Raw genomic sequence first — 21,157 nt, forward strand, 5'->3', positions numbered from 1 at the left:
TAAGGACATCACACACATCCATGCCCGAGGCAGGATTCGAACCTGCGACCGTAGCAATCGCACGGTTCCGGACTGCGCGCCTAGAACCGCGAGACCACCGCGGCCGGCTTCCCCAATCACTACCGGACATTAGCACACATACCACGGAACTACTAGTGCCCAAGGCACCGCCTTAGTTCTACTGCGTTATGCACTAGGCTCTCTACACGACAAAGTATTAGCAGCCCAAGAAACTCCTATCTTCTGCTGCGCAGTTTAGATACCATAGCGCTGCGTAAAGACAGATTTGCAGTCTACACTTGTCTCGTGCTTGAGAATGTTGAAATGATTCAGTGTATCTAATGATTTTGTATGACTGACATAGCGCTGGGTTTGAAAATGACGGAAACTTGAAACGCGCAAGGTTGATGAAAAGTAAAAGTGTGCTCAAGACATAAGGATGTCAATTGGGCCGACATGGAGCAGTAGAGGCACCACAGGGCATTTTAATTCCCACTGTCTATATTTTTACAAGTAAATTCATAAAAATTTGTCAGCATGACCAGGAAGGATTTGGGATTCACACTGATAGCAGTGAAAGTTCTAAAACATAATAAAATAAATATTTTACATGTGAAATTTCATCGTTTTTTCATTTATTATTGGTTGCATTTTTTGCTACAGGTAAACTTTTCTTCATGAGTAAGAGAGATTCTTCGATGAATTTTGCATAGCGTACTAAACATATTACCATGTGTATGAAACTCTAGAATTTATTTAATTTGCGAGAAAATGAATAGCTCTTACATTTTACTCTTCATGTTTCGAAAAATCTAAAATTTTATAGTTAAGAATCTCAATTTTTACCACAGTTTAAAACAAGTTGGGTAAATTCTAAATTTTCATACATGTGTAAGTATGGTTTGTATCCTGTGCAAAATTCATCGAAAAATCTCTCTAACTTAAGAGGAAGAGTGTACCTACAGCAAGAAATGCAGCCAATAATAAGTGGAAAAGCGATGAAACTTCACATGTAAAAAATATTTATTGTATTGTGTTTTTGGCCTTCCACTGTTATGAGTGTGAATCCTGAATCCTTCCTGGTCGTGCTCACAAAGTTTCATGAATTTATTTGTAAAAGTATAAACGGTAGAAATTAAAATGTCCTGTGGTGCCTCTCCTGCTCTAAGTCGGCCCGCTTAAAAGTGTTTCTGTCTAAGTATAATATGTGTTATTGCAAACATGTCTTACAACGTCCGTTATAACACACGTTATACTTAAATAGAACGTTTCAGAATGTTTACGTATTGCTGTTGCGGAATACACAACTGAGTAATTTTTATGAGGATTGTGTAACTCTCGCCAAAATCAATAGTCTAAGTCCATACCTATAAGAATAATGGATGTACATATGTATGTACGTTCCACATCTGCTCCTAAACCACTGGACCTATTGCAGCCAAACTCAGTACACATATCACATATCAAAGGGGTGAGGGTGATAAAGAAGTGTAGCCGACGATACGCAAATCTCCAGAGTTTATTCATTCTATTTGAGACTGAGAGCACATAGTGACTTGCAATAAATTTAGCACCTAATTTCAAACCTTCAAGAAAGTTTTTCTCACTGACAACCCACAAAAAATGATGAAAGGAAAGTTTAGTGTTTACTACACTTCCACTTTTCGTGCACAGAACTGCTGCATCAGACATGATATTGAAATTTATCACGGCCTTACTGCTAACAGTGTGTGAGTGACACATTTTGCTGTCAGTATTCACGTATGTCACAAAACGTACTTGCAAAATTACATCACTGTCCTATACATAGCTCCAGAGCTGTGAAATCATAAATCAACAGGTGCGTGGTAACGAAATTAAAGGGCGAAATTTGTAAGAGCTACATGTGAAGAGTGTGTACAAATAAGGATGGAAAACAATGGTGAGCCAAAATATTATGACCACCTGCTTCATAGCTTGTTCGTCCGTCTTTCTAACGAAATACATCACTGGTTCTGCGCATCAGGGATGCAACAGTATATAGCATTACATATCTACGCAAAGGGCAGGTAATTCGCGTAAATAACTGGCCGCCGATTAGCGTACTCGGTGATGACGCCCGATAGCGACCCAGATGAGTTGCATAGAATTTCCATGAAGCGACTTTTGTCGCCAAGACATCAACGTGAATTCACTGTAATGCTCCTCAAACCACTGTAGCAAGGTTCTGGCTCCGAAACACGGACAATTACACTACTGAAAGATGACATCGCCGTCGGGGAAGACATAAAGCATGAAGGGATGCAGGTGGTACGCAGCTGTCAGCGTGTCTTCGAATACTACCACAGGTCTCATGTAAACACAGAAGAATATCTCTCATAGTATAATACTGCTCTCACCACCCGGCGTCCATGACGGGCAGCACGGTACGAGCCGCCGTTCACCTCGATGACGGCGTTTGTGGAAACGACCCTTGTGTAGCAAAAATATGATTCATCCGAAGAACCGACACGTTGCCATTCATCGATGGTTGAATTCCAATGGTCTCGTGCCCTCTGTAATCATAACTGACGATGTCGTTGGGTCAACATGTGAACACCTAGGGATAGTCTACTGCGGGGCTCCATGTTCAACAAAGTACGATGAACAGTGTGCTCCGCCGGTCGAGGTGGCCGAGCGGTTCTAGGCGCTTCAGTCCGGAACCGCCCGACTGCTACGGTCGCAGGTTCGAACCCTGCCTGGGACATGGATCTCTGACGTCCTTAAGTTAGTTACGTTTAAGTGGTTCTAAGTTCTAGGGGACTGATGACCTCAGATGTTAAGTCCCATAGTACTCAGAGCTATATATATATATATATTGAAAAAGAAACAGTGTACTCCGAAAATCTTGTCATTTCTCCGGTATTGTACTCTTTGAGCAGCGATGGCACAAAACACCATCTATTCTACTTTACGGCGCAGACAAGCCTCCAAACCTCACGTTCTGTAAAGAATCGTGGACGTCCAACCACTTAGAGCCTAGTAGTAGTTTCCCTGTCCTTCTACCTCTTCCCACAGATGCTCGCGACAGTAGCACATGAACATTAGATCAGATTCACGGTTTCCGATATAACTTGTCACAGGCTCTGCATAATAATAGTTTTCTCTTTGTCAGAGTCACGTATCTCGATGGATTCCCAATTTTCACCTCATATTTTCGCCAGGGTGATCCATTGTCCATGTCTGCTCCGCTTACACATTTTTGTTACGGCATCACGTGCCCGCGACGCCACTAGGCGGCATCCAACGTCGCTCTGGTCAATGGTCATAATGTGTTGGTTTATCAGTGTGTATTGCCGGCCGCTGGTGGTCGAGCGGTTCTAGGCGCTTCCGTCTGGAACCGCGCGACCGCTACGGTCGCAGGTTCGAATCCTGCCTCGGGCATGGATGTGTGTGATGTCCTTAGGTTAGTTAAGTTTAAGTAGTGCTAAGTTCTATGGGACTGATAACCTGAGATGTTAAGTCCCATAGTGCTCAGAGCCATTTGAACCATTTTATCAGTGTGTGTTAAATATATGTAAAATAAATTTGACTTGTACATACATGGACAAAGCTGTGGATGAAAGGTAATACTACTTACTACCTGGAAAGATACACCGTGGGGGTAAGAACCAGCAACCTCCTACAGAGGTGGGGGTGATAACATAGAGATAGGAGAGGGGAGGAGGAGGACAGAAAGAGCGGGGGAAGAAGGAGGTGAACACAGATAGGCAAGAAGGAGGACATGAACAGAGAGAAGGGAAGGGGGAAATGGACGGAAAGGGAATAGGAGCAGATGGTCAGAGATTGGGGAGGCAGGGCGGCAGACAGACAGTGAGAGGGTGTAGAAGGAGTTGGACAAAGGGCAGGAGAAGGAGACTGCCAGAGATATATAGGAAGAAGAGATGGACTGAGAGAGAGAGAGGGCAGAAGGACAGAGAGAGGGGAGGAGAAAAATGGATAGGAAAAGGAAATAGGAAGAGACAGAGAGACGAGAGAGGGGGAGATGGAAAGTGGAGAGGGAGAGATGGGAGGAGAAAGGAAGAAGGAGGAGACAGAGAGAGAGAGAGAGAGAGAGAGAGAGAGAGAGAGAGAGAGAGAGTAATGGAAAGAGAGGGGGGAAGGAGGAGATAGAGCCGAAAGAGGAGATGCACAGAGAGACTGGAGGAGTACTAGAGAGAGTGGACGAGTAATAGAGAGTGGAGGAGTAATAGAGATACTGGAGGAGTAATAGTGAAAGTGTAGGAGTAATAGTGAGAGTGGAGGAGTAATAGAGAGTCTGGAGGAGTAACAGAGAATGGGAAGGATGTGATGGACAGGGGAGGAGGAGATGAATTTAGAGTTAGTAAGGGGGAGATAGGGGAGGAAAAGCTTAACTTAGAGGTGGGGGTCTTCCTATCTGAAGACTGGAATAAACGGATACCCAGGAAACGACAGACACTCGGGTAGTGTAAGGAGAACTGCAGGTGTAATATACAATGTGGTTCCTGAATTTTATTATGTGAAAGATAACATACTTCATCTCGTCGTCCTTTATTGACGTTGATTTCTCATAAAATTACGTCGTATGAAGAATTAACATCAAAAGTATCTAAAATGTAGACTTTCACGGCCGGAAATGTCATGTCGATTATAATTATGCCGTTGTCGATTGATGAATTCTGTGTCAATTCCCAACGTTTCGTCCCCGTCTGCGGAGGACATGTTCAAGGGGGTCTGTAGCTCGATGGAAAGTCCAACACACCCACTGGCTCGCTACTGACAGACTTCAGTCCGTCAGTGCCGTCAGAGGAAGCCTGTAATCTTTAGCATTGTGAATTACATTGTAGGTGCGAGCCTCCGAGGTGCTGTCGACAGTAAATGTTCTCAGAGCTGCGCGGAGCACTGAGTACGTGAGCGTGCTGCAGCTGTTGTGCCCCTACTGACTGGCCGCCGCGCTGTGACACAGGGAGGACTGCTACGCGCTGCTGCGGCAGTGCCTCGACTGGCGGCGCGCGCCGGGGCAGTCCGCGGCCGAGCTGTGCTCGCGGCTGTCGGCGGACGGCTCGCACTCGCCGTGCATCTCGCTGCGGCCCTTCCTGCAGCCGAGCGACAGCCCGCACGTGCCGCCGCAGGACGAGCTCACGCTGCCCTGCAAGGGCGACCACCCCTGCAACGCCAGCCAGGTCTGCCAGCTCAACCGCCACTGCTCCTCGGGGCACGCCTGCCGCACCTACCGCTGCACTCCCGGTGAGCACTCTGCACTGCAGATTCGTAAACGTAGCGACGTTTTAGTTCTCGGAGCTGTAACGCTGCCCAACAGCCTCTGTATTAGAGAAAGACAGGGCAGCATGGGCAACATGACGTTTTGGTTGTCATGCTGAAATATACGACATAGGCACCTCGAAGACAACTGTAGAGCCACCTGCCTTAATGCATCAGAAATGGAGGAGTAGCTCTATATTCAATGGCTCCCCATACAAACATGTAATCTGGAAACGCTCCATCTTCCTGATGTTTCCATACATTTTGATGCTGTACCCAGTAGAAACGTCGTTATGCCATTTCTCTGCTCATTGTTTCCTATGTTCGCAAACTGTTGACGGGACTTTCTTTGTTTCTTAGTCACTTAATATACCGTAGACCATTTGAATTATTCTTTTATGGAAATGATGTGGAACGAGTCAATTTATAGGATACGTGTACATAATTGGTGTTAACATTAATGAACCCATTACTTTTTTAGTTCTGTTCGTGCTACTACACTTTTCTTTAGAGGCCACCACTTGCTAGACAGAAATCCCACCACAGAATAGAAGGAGTTTCCCATAAGGAAATATCGTAGGTTTGATTTAAAATTTTAGCTTACACTTAAAACTTGCTTTGTACATGTGTTATATTTTATGGTATTGGGTATGAAATCAAAAATTTCTGTTGCTGCATATTCAACTTCGTTTTGAGCCGCTGCTAACTTTGATAATGTGCAATAAAGGTCATTTTTTTCTATAGTGTTTTGGGTATGGACATCACTGTTATCCTCAAATTTTGATGGATTTTTATTTACGACGAATTTCATGATCAATTATTTGTATTGGGATAGTGCAGTTTAAATGTCGAACTCCTTCAAGAGAAACCCACATAACGACTGCTGGTGAAAATCACTTATTATTCTTACTGCTCGCTTTTGTGGAGTCAATACTTTATCTCAAAGTGGTAATTTACTCCAGAAAATGATTCCATAAGACATTATTGAGTGGTAATATGCGCCATATCTCATGAGATTGATTTGTTTCTTTTCCAAGACTAGCAATTATTTGAAGAATAAAGGTAGCTCAACTTCATTGTTTGAGCAGCTCACTAACGTGCTTCCTACAGATCTAGATTTCATCATACACTAAAAAAGTTTGAAGCATTTCACGCTATTCCCTGTCTCCTGTTCATGTACTACATCAGTAGTTGTTGCTATTTCCTGTAATAACTGAATATAGGGTGTTTTTATAAACTTAGGAACAGCCCATTCCAGAGAAACTATTTAATAATTCTTTTGAAAAATATTATTAACAATCTCTTCTGCCGCATTCTCTCTAATCTGATTTATTATAACACTAGTTTAGTTGGCTAGAAGCCAATTCTGCTAGTTCTAGTTCAAACATATAAAGAATAGGAAAGGACCCAAAACTGAACCATGTGAGACCCTCTTGGACTTTCTTCCCAAACACTGAAGTTTTCTGTCTATCTAACATTGTTTTAAATATTCAGCAGTGATTTTTGTATTTGTTTGTTCCGTATGATTAAAACCAGCTATGTCTGAAGCCATCAGTCTCATAAAACTTCAGTTTTGATAATAGAGTAATATACTTGACACAATAAAACACATTGGAAACATCACAAAAAGTACCCACTGTTGAGGCTTTATTATTTAAGGCTTGTAACAGTTGGAGACTAAGTGTACAAGAAGCATTTTCTGTCAAGTAACCTTTCAGGAATCCAAATTGTGATAAGCTAAGGAAACTGTTTCTATTTAAATGAGAGACTACTATTGAGTATGATACTTTTCAGAAAAAATTCGAAGCATAAGTCAGTAAAGAAATGAAAGACAATTATTTGTCTTTTTCTAACCCTTTTTATAAAGAGGATTAAAAATGAAATTTTTCACATTTGGATGAATTCCCTGTGCCACTGATATACTACATTTATCACTAAGACCATTAACTGTTAAGTGAGAACAACTTTTCAAAAGTCTCTTTGAAATTCCATCAACACCATATTAACGTTTGTTTTTCAGAATTTTTGTATTTCTGTTAATTTCAGTGAATGATGTTGGTGCTCCTTCTAGTTCCTTAAAGTTTTATTGAAAGAAAGTTTTACAAGATTTCCTTGCTTCTTTAACAAAGCAAATTAATCCTATTATTGCTGTTACTTCACAAAGTGATTGTTAAAAGTACCAACAACTTACAAATTATTAGTTACAACATTGTCATTTAGTTTAATTGTTATGGTAACTTGTACACTGTGAGGTTGTCATGTCTTGTGTATGACAATATCCCGTACACCTTTAATCTTATTGTCTGTATTATTAATTCCTCTCAAGGTACAAATAGTTCTGGACATTTTAATTACTTTCCTTAAAATATTACATCATTTTTTGTAGTAAGCAAGTAATATAACGTCTTAACTTATTCTGGCCATTATGTAAATATCACTCTTCCTCTTCCATTAGGTTTTAATTTTCCTTGTTACCCAAGGCTTATTTTTAATGGTTGTTCTGGATAACGTTTTAGGATAGTTACTTTCAAATATTGACACTAGTTTGCAACAGAATAACTTGAATTTGGTATTAGCATCTGTTTCTAGATACACTTTATCCCATACAATCTCTTTGAACTTACTCTTCAAACATTGTATCTTATTGTCACTAATAAGCTGCTTTGTATGATTGTATCTTATTGTCATTAATGAGCTGCTTTGTATGAACCTGACAGACAGTAATGTAACAAATAGGTGTACATAAATCATTTCGGCCTGAGCACTGCCATTACAAATGTTGTCAGTTCTTACCTTGCTGCTAACGTATTGGACAATTAACTAATGGAAGTACATTGAAACACAAAAATAATGATACCAATTCATTTTCTTGTTTATATCATTTAAGATACCTGCAATGAAATCTTCACAAGCCACTAAATGTTTCTTCTGGTCTTGCAGTTAACTCAATAATTAGTCTAGATTTCTCGCAAACAGCAGTAAGTTTCCTAGAGGGAGGGTGTCGACTATTATAATTAACACAGAAACATTCTGCAGTGACAATTCACACGCACATGTATCTCGCTTCTGATATACACAAAACAAATTCCGCAGAGCCCAATTTTTACATATGTTGCAACTCCTCATTTTTTTCTATGTCATCTCTATACAAAAATGATGTTAGTTTATAATTTCTGATATTTAACTTCTGTATGACTGTTGTACATGACGTTCAGTGAGACACTGAACATCTGTCACTTCATAACCTCTCCGCATCTGCTAAACATACAAGAGGATAATCTGTTTTGTTTTTCAGCCCCCTAAAGTATTGATGAAGCAAATACATTTTATTTTTCTGGAAACTGATACATATATTATGGTCCTATTCTAATTTCTTTCAAGATTGTTTGTTAACAACCTGACTGTAATCTAAAAAAAAAAAAGTGTCTTTCTGACACATTGTGTGCTTATGCCCCCCCCCCCCACCCATACCCTCTTGCACTTTCTGCAAGATACTCGGCTTAGCAGTCCTTCTCCCTCATGTTCAGGCACAGGCCTTTTTTTGTATATCCCTGTCTGTCAAATGCAACAGAGAATAGCAGAGACATGAGAGTTCGTCTGAGTCAAAAGCAATTCGCCTAGCTAGTTTAAACAGTTAACATCTGTGTTAACCCAGGAACTGTCCTGGTGCTGCAAAACCTTCACAAAACCCACACAACTGTGAGCTGTTGCTGCAAATTTCCTCCATTCCATCTTTAACTCCTTCGCTGCTGTGGATGTGTATACACAATTCAATATGCTTCTGGATGTGTATAAACGTTCAGCTTCGGTTTTCCTACAGCGCTATGGATGTCTCTATGCGTCCTGAACAGCCGACCTCTCACTGCAGCGGACGAGTTTCTTGCTTAATTCGGTGAATAAAAATTTACTAGTATTTATAGTACAACATATGTGCCTCATGGTGTGCAAATACCTTGTTTAAATATCTTGAATATTTTATTAAATATGAAGATTGTTGTGGCTACATGATTTGTGATGCGCAAGAATGTCTATGGGGGCATTGCGCATCCCATGCCCGAGGCAGGATTCGAACCGGCGACCGTAGCGGTCACGCGGTTCCAAACTGAAGTGCTTAGAACCGCACAGCCACACCGGCCGCCTCAACAAAATACATTCTCATATCAAAGCGTTAGCTATGACCATTTCTGAGTACGGGTGTGAAGTCATCGTCACGCCACATGAGGTGTACCGCCACAATGAATGGACGTTGCAACAGGTAAAGGCCATCGTTAATACTCAGAAGGTCTTTAAACTGCCTGTTTGTGAGGCGACTAGTGTAAGAACGGGGCACAGATGTGGCTTGCCTCTGGAGCGGAAATCAGGGCAGTTTCTATCATTGGGAAATACAAGACGGTCCCCTGGGCCGCCGAATTTTAGGAAGGCAGACGCGGAAAATATTAATTTCATATCAAACAGAGAAAACAATGAAAAAATAATGAGAAAAAATGAAGCCGAGGAAGAATTAATACATCCAATTGTTTTCAAAAGCTTACCGAGCAGGGTCTATACCTACTTTGACGAAAGTAAACGCATTGACGCTATCTACCTCAAAAGTAAAGCAGCCGCTAGTGAGTACAAAAAGTAAACAAATATGACCTTGAGTCATATCTGTCGAACGCTGGAGCGAGCCAGTGCGCTGGCTTTCCGAGGATTAACAAATAAGTTATGGACTGTGTCATGATTGTCCAGTAAACGTACAATGAATCTGAGAGGTACTTTTAATGTGAAATAAGTGTAGAATAAGAATACAGTACTATCATCAGAGTTTTACTTCTGATAAATTTCAAATGTTACTGGTAGCACATAAATTTCTCTGTGACTCTGTGGAAGGCAAAAACCTAAAGCCAGAAATTTACTGTACAGATGAAGTAATACTCCAAGTGTTCTAACTCTGCTTGAAGAAACAGTTTAATAAAGAAATGTACTTAACAAAATTTAAAAAAACGGGGATTAACGACCGTCAGCAACTCAGTCGGCTAAAACCGTCACCCGCCCATAATTTAGGGCCACTGACTGCGGGAAAAGAAAGAGACAGTGTTTTTACTCAAAACACGACATCGACGCCACTGTAGGATTCGATCCCGGTCCCATCTCGGACGACTGTCCAGACGACAAGCGCTTAGACCACTGCGCCACTGGACCGGCTCATAAAAATTGTACACTTAGCAACAGAAAATGCAAGTAATGCGCCATTTATTTATTTAATTGCTAGAAATTTGATACTAAAAATATTCTAAAGGTATTTCAATTAAAAGAGAAACGGAGTAACACCACGATTATACAAATGAGGTAGTTTGATACTTTAGCATATCTCCCTCAGTACAGCTTAATTTCTAAATTCAAGGAACAATTTGTTCGTATTAGGTCATAGTTCCACGTTGTTATTCAAAAATGGTTCAAATGTCTCTGAGCACTATGGGACCTAACATCTCAGGTGACCAGTCCCCTAGAACCTACAACTACTTAAACCTAACTAACCTAAGGACATCACACACATCCATGCCCGAGGCAAGGATTCGAACCTTCGACCGTAGCGGTCGCTCGGTTCCAGACTGAAGCGCCTAGAACCGCTCGGCCACTTCGGCCGGCACATGTTTTTATTAGTACATTTACTTGCAATAAAATAAATGACTGGTGCCAAATTTGGTTCCACTTGCATAGTCAGTTGAGTACCAGAATGAGATTCTCACTGTACAGCGGAGTGTGCACTGATATGAAACTCCCTGGAAGATTAAAACTGTGTGCCCGACCGAGACTCGAACTCCGGATCTTTGCCTTTCGCGGGCAAGTGCTCTACCATCTGGGCTACCGAAGCGCGACTCACGCCCGCTCTACACAGCTTTACTTCTGCCAGCATTTCGTCTCCTACCTTCCATACTTTACACAAGCTCTCCTGCGAACGCTCATTCTGGAAACATCCCCCAGGCTGTGGCTAAGCCATGTCTCCGCAGTATCCTTTCTTTCACGAGTGCAAGGTTCGCAGGTGAGTTTCTGTAAAGTTTGGAAGGTAGGAGACGAGATACTGGCAAAAGTAAAGCTGTGAGGACCGGGCGTGAGTCGTGTTTTGGTAGCTCAGATGGTAGAGCACTTGCCGGCGAAAGGCAAAGGTCCCGCGTTCGAGTCTCGGTCGGGCACGCAGTTTTAACCTGCCAGGAAGTTTCAGTTGAGTACCATTTTAAAATACTCGTCGCATTCTTCCTGTTTCAGTTATTCTGGGAAATTTCGAAAACTGAGAAAAAAATAAATAAACTGAAGACAATGGTTAATCTCAATGAGTTTTAAAGGAATTGAGGGCAAAGCATGAAAACGGGTGCTATCTGCAGAAAGTGAAGACGTCTGGTCATCTTAGCTTAATGATTAAAAGAAAATGGGATACTTGAATTGTTGTGCTGTTGGATGTTGGTCATGGTGGGGGGAGGGGAGGGATTTTTATCTGGGAGACCGACGGTAGCAACAGAGACAAGCGTTATTTTTCAATTCTCCCCTGCGGCGGCAAAAAGTTAGCAACGGCCCTAACGGAGACGTTACCCAGGAAACAGTGACAAACCGTTTAAAAGACGGAAGGGTAGTTTGGGAATTACGTTAGGCAACAGAGAGTCAGTGGCAGAGGCAGTCACCATCTGCGAGGGTCTTGCGCAATGTCCAAGCTAGGAGTTTGACAATTGTGGCACCATAAGACATTACTTACTATGACGGTGCGATAGCGGAGGAGACGAATACACTAGTGAGGCTCTATGTAAAAGAGTCCAAAATCCCTGAAAAAAGATCGGTGTTCGGTATAACTCAGAAACAACACTTCTAATTATTTAACTGTTCTAACTTCACGTAAGTTTTTTCAAACTTTCTTAGGATGTGTCTTCGAATTTCTGTCATTGTAACTGAGCACATTTTCAGTACCTAAATTTGCTGTCAAATATCAAAACCTTAACGATTTTCCATGTTCTGTCAATCCCATAGCCAATTTAATACCTCTGTTCTTTCAACAGGCTGCAAGCTGGGTGAGGTCTCTCAGTACCTCGTGCCGGAGGGTACTTTCGTCCGCATACCAGTCGTTCACGAACGGAAAGGGTGCTTGAAAATCTGCCGGTGCTCTTCGCGGGGATCTCTTGAGAGCTGCAGGCCCCTACCCTGCACAGAAATGGAGTCGTGTTGGCTCGGGAACAGGAAGATTGGTGAGTCGCTTCACTACATTCCGTAGTCCGCAATTACTTCTCGCGTTATAATAGCATAAATAAACAAACACCGTGTGGGTGACTTCATTTACCACCACCTATCAGTTTCAGTCAGCAGTGTAGCTCGTCTTCTGGTGTGGCACCGCAAAGTGCATTTTGTCAACTCAGTTTCACTTGACAATCTGCACTTCGTGACACCAGACCTGAAGATGACTTGAAACCTCTAGTCGGTAATAATAGGAGTGATCCAGACCGTGTTTGTTCATTAATTATAACAACAGAGATGACGCTTTCCTACGACCTGGTGTCAAGAATGAGAACCTTAATATTACCGCAACTTCCTAGTGGCAGAAATACCTTCACGAATATACACTGTGTTTAATACTGACGTACTTCATCTGCTGAACGTCTGTTGAGACAAGCAACATCATACTTAACTGTGGGCTGCACTGTTAACGGGCTAATTCCACACATATTGCAACGCTAATTCTTGTTAGGTACAGGTTTGGATTTACAATGTATGTTTCGTCCTAATTTGAACAGTTTTGCCAGCCGCTGTGTCCGAGCGGTTCTAGGCGTTTCAGTTCGGAACCGCGCTGCTCCTACGGTTGCAGGTTCGAATCCTGCCTCGGGCATGGATATGTATGATGTCGTTAGGTTAAGATATGTTTCAGTAGTTCTAAGTCTACGGGGCTGATGACCTCAGATGTTGAGTTGAAATGGCCCTGAGCACTATGGGACATAACAGGTGAGGTCATCAGTCCCCTAGAACTTAGAACTACTTAAACCTAACTAACCTAAGGATATCACACACATCCATGCCCGAGGCAGGATTCGAATCTGCGGCCGTAGCGGTCTCGCGGTTCCAGCCTGAAGCGCCTAGAACCGCTCGGCCACTCCGGCCGGCTCAGATGTTGAGTCCCATATTGCCGATAGCCATTTGAACCATTTGAACAGTTTTGAATAACTGCACAGAACACTGTTCCTGTTCACAAAGACGCGCGGAATAATCGCTATGCAGACGAATGTAGCCTCCATGACACGGCAATGAAACGAATAAACCATGTGTGGATGAAGATCCAACATTAAAATTGCAAATATTGCTCATTGATTACCAATTCCGATCCACTGACGAGCCATCTTCAGATCAATCTAAAATGCTGTCCGCCGGCCGCGGTGACCGTGCAGTTCTAGGCGCTACAGTCCGCAACCGCGGGACTGCTACGGTCGCAGGTTCGAATCCTGCCGCGGACATGGATGTGTGTGTGTTGTCCTTAGGTTAGTTAGGTTTATGTAGTTCTAAGTTCTAGGGGACTGATGACCTAAGATGTCAAGTCCCATAGTGCTCAGAGCCATTTGAACCATTTAAAATGCTGTCCAATGTGTAAGAATCACTACACATCGTTGTATTCTTACAGCTAAGTCACCCTAACACGAAAAATCGTGGTTGGTTATGTAAACTGACGAAGTTAGTCACCAATCAAATATTGTTACAATGGACATATTACCGTACATGTCTGAAAGTGATCGACAGAAATCACTGGAGCATCGCCCATGGCTGACAGCTGTCACACAGCTGTTGTGAATATTGTAAGTGATATGTCGTTTACATCCACTCATGGGTGATGCAGCTATCATTCCTGTCGGTAGTTTGTAGGCACCTGTGGTCATATAGGCAATGTAACAATATTTGATTAGTGATTAACGTTGTCAGTTTACGTACCCAACTACGATTTCCATTTTAGGGGCGACTTAGCTCTAAGAATACGACGATGTGTAATGATTATCACTCACTGAACAAAATTTTAGATAGATTTGCAGATGGCTCGTCAGTGAGCGGAAACCATTAATTAATAAAGAAAATTTTGCGATCTTGATGTAGGATTTTTATTCAGACATGGGTTAAATTTACAGATCCCCACTGAGAGTGTCAAAGAATAAAATGAAACGAATGCCCACCCACCCGTGAAATATCTCATTTACCCCACACTTTCGAGACACTGAAGTTTCACACGGTGGCATGAAGTCCGTACTTGCATATGGCGCAGAAACCATCTCAGCATGGTGATTGTTAATCTTCACGATACAACAAACATACTTGATATTTACGTAACAGTTCACGCGCTTATTCGAGACGGAGAATAGATATCCTGTTTTACTGTATGTTGCGCATTACCATGTTTTATGGTTTGGGGGCGATGTTATTGTACATGAAGCACGAGCCGTTAACACATCTGGTCGCTACCACGTCCCAACACTCACTAGTTTTATATGATGGAACTGGATTTTCCTGGAGACATAAGGGGCTCAACTTTAACGTCGATAAGGATAGAAGCTGAAGCAATAAATTAAATTATAAGCCATAGCCTGGACCTAAACCTGGGTCTTCTGTCTTCTAGACAGACGTACTAACCACTACACCATCTCAGTACAGTGGCTTCCAATGGTACATGGAAGACTGTAGTCCAACGCCCTCCCTAACACAGACTTAAATCCACACCTTCAGCCCATTACAGGCAGGACTTCCCCGTTATGTACAAATCTGGGGTGATATTCCAGTGTCGGAGAGCCTCGACAATACCGTCAATTAATGAAGGGGAAAAGGGTCTGAAGGTGTGAACTGAAGTTGTGTTAGGGAGGGCATTGGACTACAGTAATCCGTGGAAACGTGACAGCCACAATGCTATAATGGTTGCGAAAGCATACTTGACCTCTTAGCGACAAATAATCCTCGACAAATAGGGATCATCATGCCGAATACAGGCATTAGCGACCACAAGGCAGTTGCTGCTAGGCTGAATACCGTAACACCTACAACAGTCAAAAAGAAACGCAAAATACATCTATCTGAGAAAGCTGATAAAAATGCTCTTGGCGCATTCTTAAGAGACAGCCTCCACTCCTTCCGATCTGATCACGTAAGCGTATAAAAGATGTGGAAAGCTGTCAAAGAGATAGTATCGACGGCAATTGAGAGATATATAACACACACAAATTGATAAGTGACGGTACTGATCCCCCATGGTACACAAAACGCGTCAGATCGCTGTTGCAGAAGCAACGAAAAAAGCATGCCAAATTTAAAAGAACGCAAAATCCCCAAGATTGGCAATTTTTTTGCAGAAATTCGAAATATAGCGCGTACCTCACTGCGGGATGCTTTTAATAATTTCCACAACGAAACACTGTCTCGGGCTTCCTCTTTCATTTCTTTGCCCCATTCCATATTCAGCTACTACGTTTCCTTCTCTCCCTTTTCCTACTACCGAATTCCAGTCACCCATGACTATTAAATTTTCGTCACCCTGTACTATCTGAATAATTTCTTTTATTTGATCATACATTTCTTCAATTTCTTCGTCATCTGCAGAGCTAGTTGCATATAAACTTCTACTACTGTAGTAGGTGTGAGCTTCGTATCTATCTTGGCCACAATAATGCGCTCACTATGTTGTTTCTAGTAGCTTACCCGCATTCCTATTTTCCTATTCATTATTAATCCTACTCCTGCATTACCCCTATTTGATTTTGTGTTTATAACCCTGTAGTCACCTGACCAGAAGTCTTGTTCCTACTGCCACCGAACTTCACTAATTCCCACTATATCTAACTTAAACCTAACCATTTCCCTTTTTAAATTTTCTAACCTACCTGCCCGATTAAGGGATCTGACATTCCACGCTCCGACCCGTAGAACGCCAGTTTTCTTTCTCTTGAAATGACATCCTCTTGAGTAGTCACCGCCCGGAGATCCGAATGGGGGACTATTTTACCTCCGGAATATTTTGCCCAAGAGGATGCCATCATCATTTAATCATACAGTAAAGCTGCATGCCCTCGGGAAAAATTACGGCTGTAGTTTATCCTTGCTTTCAGCCGTTCGCAGTACCAGCACAGTAAGGCTGTTTTGGTTATTGTTACAAGGCCAGATCGGTCCATCATCCAGACTGTTGCCCCTGCAACTACTGAAAAGGCTGCTGCCCCTCTTCAGGAACCACACGTTTGTCTGGCCTCTCAACAGATACCCCTCCGTTGTGGTTGCACCTACGGTACGGCTATCTGTATCGTTGAGGCACGCAAGCCTCCCCACCAACGGCAAGGTCCATGGTTCTTGGGGGGGGGGGGGGGGGGGGAGAGAAATGATTATTGCAATAAAATAAGAGAAATCAGTGTTCGCACAGAAAAATTCAAGTACTCGTTTTTCTGCGCGCCTTTCGAGAGTGGAGCGGTACAGAGGGAGCTTGAAGGTGGTTCGTTGAGCCCTCTGCCAGGCACTTTATTGTGAATAGCAGAGTAATCATGTAGATGTATGTGTAGAGATTAGCACACTTTCCTAGCAAGCAGAAGACCCGGTTTTAAGTCCCAGCTACGCCATAAATTTCATTTCATTGCTTCATCTTCTATACTTGCTATTTTATAATTGTAAATGCTGCTTCAACAATTGCATTCGCAGTGGACAGCCATATATAATTGTTCACTTCCCCTAGCAATAATGCTGCTATGTTCAAATATTAATGTAGTCAGTGCGCTGGTATTCCCTTCATCTGTTCTAATCCGAAATCTGTTTACAGAACACAACACTCAATTCCAGATTGAGTGTAACACGTGCAGTTGTTTCGCTGGAGAAATAACGTGCAGCAAGAAGCAGTGCGAGATTTCGGCCCTGGGAGACCCTGACCCCGCCTACACGAGTCTTCCCTGTAACTGCCCGCCTCACTATGTACCTGTTTGTGCCCGCAACGGGAACACGTATCCGAGTGCCTGTCTTGCAAAGTAAGGAGACGTTCAGTTTGACGTTACTACTGTATATTAAGGGAGACGGCATTTCATGTGCAAGGAATCTCGTTTATGGGCGTTCCGCAAGAGACCTGTGCTTTCTTTTGTATACCAGGTGTGCTGGTCTCACTGACGCAGAGTTTGAATTCGGTCCGTGCTCTGCTAAGGATCCGTGTGCTAGCCACACGTGTTCTAGGGGGCAGCAGTGTATTCCAGACAGGAAGGTGTGTCTGTCCATGATGCACAAGTCATGCAAGCAGTACAAGTGTGGTAAGTCTCATACATACTCATAAACACTCTTAATTTCGACTGTAATTGTTAGAGTATTAGAATACACTTGAAATTTCATCGAAACAATGTGATGCATGTTTATTTATTGATTTCACAGTTGAAACAACAGAACAATGTACGAATTTGCCTTACGACCCTGTGTGTGACACAGAGGGCCAGGAGCACCACAACATGTGCGCCCTAGTACGTTCCTGGAGAAGATTTGCGTACAGTGGTCCTTGCCGAGTAAGTATAAACCGCCTTGCAAACGATTTATACCAAGAATCTAAAGATTCTTATTTTCTACTGTAGAGCACATACTAAGAAAACGTATTTGGAATTAAATATGGTAAGAACGATTACATTTCACTCAGATAATCAGTTTCAATACGTACATAATAGGAAAAAGGGATTTTGCTAAACCTTTTTCTTTTGAGGCACGTTATACATATAAAAATCGTGCTAACACCATAGGAAACAAAATTGACTTAAAAACTTAAATCGGCTATTAGAACACGAAGCAGACATTTCACAGTTCATATGGAAATTAATAGTAGCCAGATGAATCATGGTACCTAAAAAAAAACATGTACATTACTATTATTTGAACGACGATTATGATGGTGTAATAAGATTTTCAATATTTTTATTATTTTAAAGTTTAATAGTTGACGGTAAATTATACAAGTAACACCCAGCAACGAATTTCCAAATTTTGAACAGTTCATCCGATTTCGTCGATCGACATGTCTTTAGAAAGCTGTTAGTGTAAACCTAAATTACTATAAATTACAGGCATGTAACTTGAATATTACACGAGTTACTGGAGGTCAAAGTGGCCGATTACTATCGATCGCGTCAGGCCATAAATACTCCACAGCTACACGAAAGAAACGGTAGCAGCATGCTTATAAATATATTTATTCATCTATGTCTTTGTCTATATCCGATATGTGCTATTCATGAAGAAATTGATCAATTATTTACTGTGTTTTAGGAAGCACAGAGACATTAGGCTACTGGCCTCCTTTTGCTTGCTATTCCTTTGATATGTTTATTTAATTTGTTGATGTATTTAATAATGTATGTTCGAGAGTGTTTATGGTCCAGCCGTAGGAAAATTTCCTTAAATTCAAGTATTTAAACGTAAATCCAGTATTTCGTGTGTGTTTCATTATATTTGTGTGGGTGCTTTGGCTTGAAGACTTGGCGAGAGGGTTCTAGCCAATCACAGCACTCGTTACTGAGAGAGACGTATGGAGGTTGGAGAGGAGCATGGTTTCCGGAGAGGACACGAGGGGTTCTGGCAGTGTGGCGGTGCTGGGGTACGGGACAGGTCACGGAAACTGAGGGAGGCGACGGAGCGAGGGACTTGGGGTGTGGTGCGTGTTTGCACGTGGTCGCGGAGAATAGAAATATTTCGGTGTGCCGACCTGTGCTCTTGTGTGATTTCTGTGGCTTCTGCAGTGAAGTCGTAGTATGCATTCAGAAGTGAATATCTCGCGCGGTACGTGAAGTAGGAATCTACTGTTTCCCTGTTATTGAACTTATATGTTTTTTTTTTATTTCTGGACCATAGACACCAATAATTGTTTTGCAGAAATATACCGCATTCTCAAAAGTACTTCTACTATCGTACGCATCATTTAAAGTCGTTAAGATAGTTCCTACAGATTTTATTTAATTACAATATTTCATTTATAAATTTATGTTACTTTCATAATTCGCAATTGCCGACTGATAGAAAGCTTCGACCATTCGATTCACGTGTGTATTCTTATCGTATACCGTAGACTCAACAGTATTTGGCCTGTAATGTGGCAACTACGTATCCCAGTCCGTAGACAACGAAATCAGCCAAAACTATTAATATTGCAACTCTGAGTCTGAGGGTACGTAGTTGGTGGCCACCTTACCACGCCATCATTACTATTATTCTTGTGAAAGCCCGCAATTGTTTCGATCTTCGATTTGATCTTTCGAGACTTTTTTTGGTCTAGAAGATGTCTTAGTGTGCTATTCGTCACGTTGCAGCTTTGTCTCAGGACCGAACACAGAATTACAGGATTCATCACGTATGATCACACGAGTGCCCAATAGCAGTGCTCTGGAGAAGATCAACTCACAAGTTTCTTCGATTGTTCTTCTGCTGAGTTGTGAAGTTTCTCGGTACCATTTTGGCACAAATCCTTCGCAAGTGCGAATTTTCTGACAGAATTTAATGTCTGGTGAAAGTGTTTAAATGTAATAGTCTCCCATCATCCTTATCGTTAAACGTCGCAATGATCTCGCAAGAGCACGCACAAGTTCGACATTTTCGTCTGTTTTTTAACGTCTCACTGTGTGTCAGCGAAAAATTTGTTCTCTTAATAAGAAATGTCCACAATATGTCTGCTTCTTTTTTTCAACTGTCATATTTACCATTTTTCCCAGTTAACACAAAACATAACAGCATAATGTTGCTCTAAATTCTGCTGTTCCATATCCGTAGCACACAACAAACACACAGGTTACTGATGGCGCTCTCAAAAATCATACGATGGGTGTAAGGAGCTATTAATTGGACTGAGCATCTGGAAGGGATGAACACACTGGCCTACAGGTTTAGAAAATAGCGTTGCCAGATAGCTCGCATCATTGTCAGTCATATTACGTTTCCCAATCACATCGTATGTACAGGATACTGATTATCTGAAACTCAACATGGATCACAATTTATTAAAATGATATACACTATTGGCCATTAAACTTGCTATACCACGAAGATGACGTGCTACAGACGCGAAATTCAACCGACAGGAAGAAGATGTTGTGATATGCAAAGGATTAGCTTTTCAGAGCATTCACACAAGGTTGGCGCCGGTGGATACACCTACAACGTGCTGACATGAGGAAAGTTTCCAACCGATTTCTCATACACAAACAGCAGTTGATTAGCGTTGCCTGGTGAAACGTTGTTGTGATGGCTCTTGTAAGGAGGAGAAATGCGTACCATCACATTTCCGACTTTGTTTAAGGTCGGATTGTAGCCTGTCGCAATTGCCGTTTATCGTATCGCGACATTGCTGCTTGCGTTGGTCAAGATCCAATGACTGTTAGCAGAACATGGAATCGGTGGGTTCAGGAGGGTAATACGGAACGCCGTGCTGGATCCGAATCGCCTCGTATCACTAGCAGTCGAGATGACAGGCATCTTATCCGCATGGCTGTAAATGATCGTGCAGCCACGTCTCGACTCCACAGGTGAGTGAACAGATGGGGATGTTTGTAAGACAACAACCATCTGCACGAACAGTTCGACGACGTTTGCAACAGCATGGACTATCAGCTCGGAGACCACGGCTGCCGTACCCTTGACGTTGCTTCACAGACAGGAGTGCCTGCGATGGTGTACTCAATGACGAACCTGGGTGCACGAATGGCGAAATGTCATTTTTATCGGATGAATCCAGGTTATTTTTACAGCATCATGATGGTCGCATCCGTGTTTGGCTACATCGCGGTGAACGCACATTGGAAGCGTGTATTCGTCATCGCCATACTGGCGTATCACCCGGCATGACGGTATGGGGTGCCTTCGGTTACACGTCTCGTTCACGTCTTGTTCGCATTGACGGCACTTTGAACAGTGGACGTTACATTTCAGATGTGTTACGACC

At 42.3% G+C, this 21,157-nt stretch overlaps 1 protein-coding gene across 1 annotated transcript in view; it reads left to right on the forward strand.

Moving 5' to 3' along the window:
• The window catches only part of LOC126335508 (reversion-inducing cysteine-rich protein with Kazal motifs), a 310,493-nt gene that overhangs the window by 273,678 nt on the left and 15,658 nt on the right, over window positions 1-21,157 (forward strand). Inside the window, exons 10-14 of the mRNA XM_049998863.1 lie at window positions 4,946-5,226; window positions 12,267-12,452; window positions 17,024-17,225; window positions 17,344-17,498; window positions 17,617-17,744. Of these exons, the coding sequence (XP_049854820.1) occupies window positions 4,946-5,226; window positions 12,267-12,452; window positions 17,024-17,225; window positions 17,344-17,498; window positions 17,617-17,744 (952 nt within the window). The remainder of the gene's footprint in view (window positions 1-4,945; window positions 5,227-12,266; window positions 12,453-17,023; window positions 17,226-17,343; window positions 17,499-17,616; window positions 17,745-21,157) is intronic.

The sequence above is a fragment of the Schistocerca gregaria genome, chromosome 2, assembly GCF_023897955.1.
Source record: "Schistocerca gregaria isolate iqSchGreg1 chromosome 2, iqSchGreg1.2, whole genome shotgun sequence".
Taxonomy (NCBI): Eukaryota; Metazoa; Arthropoda; class Insecta; order Orthoptera; family Acrididae; genus Schistocerca; species Schistocerca gregaria.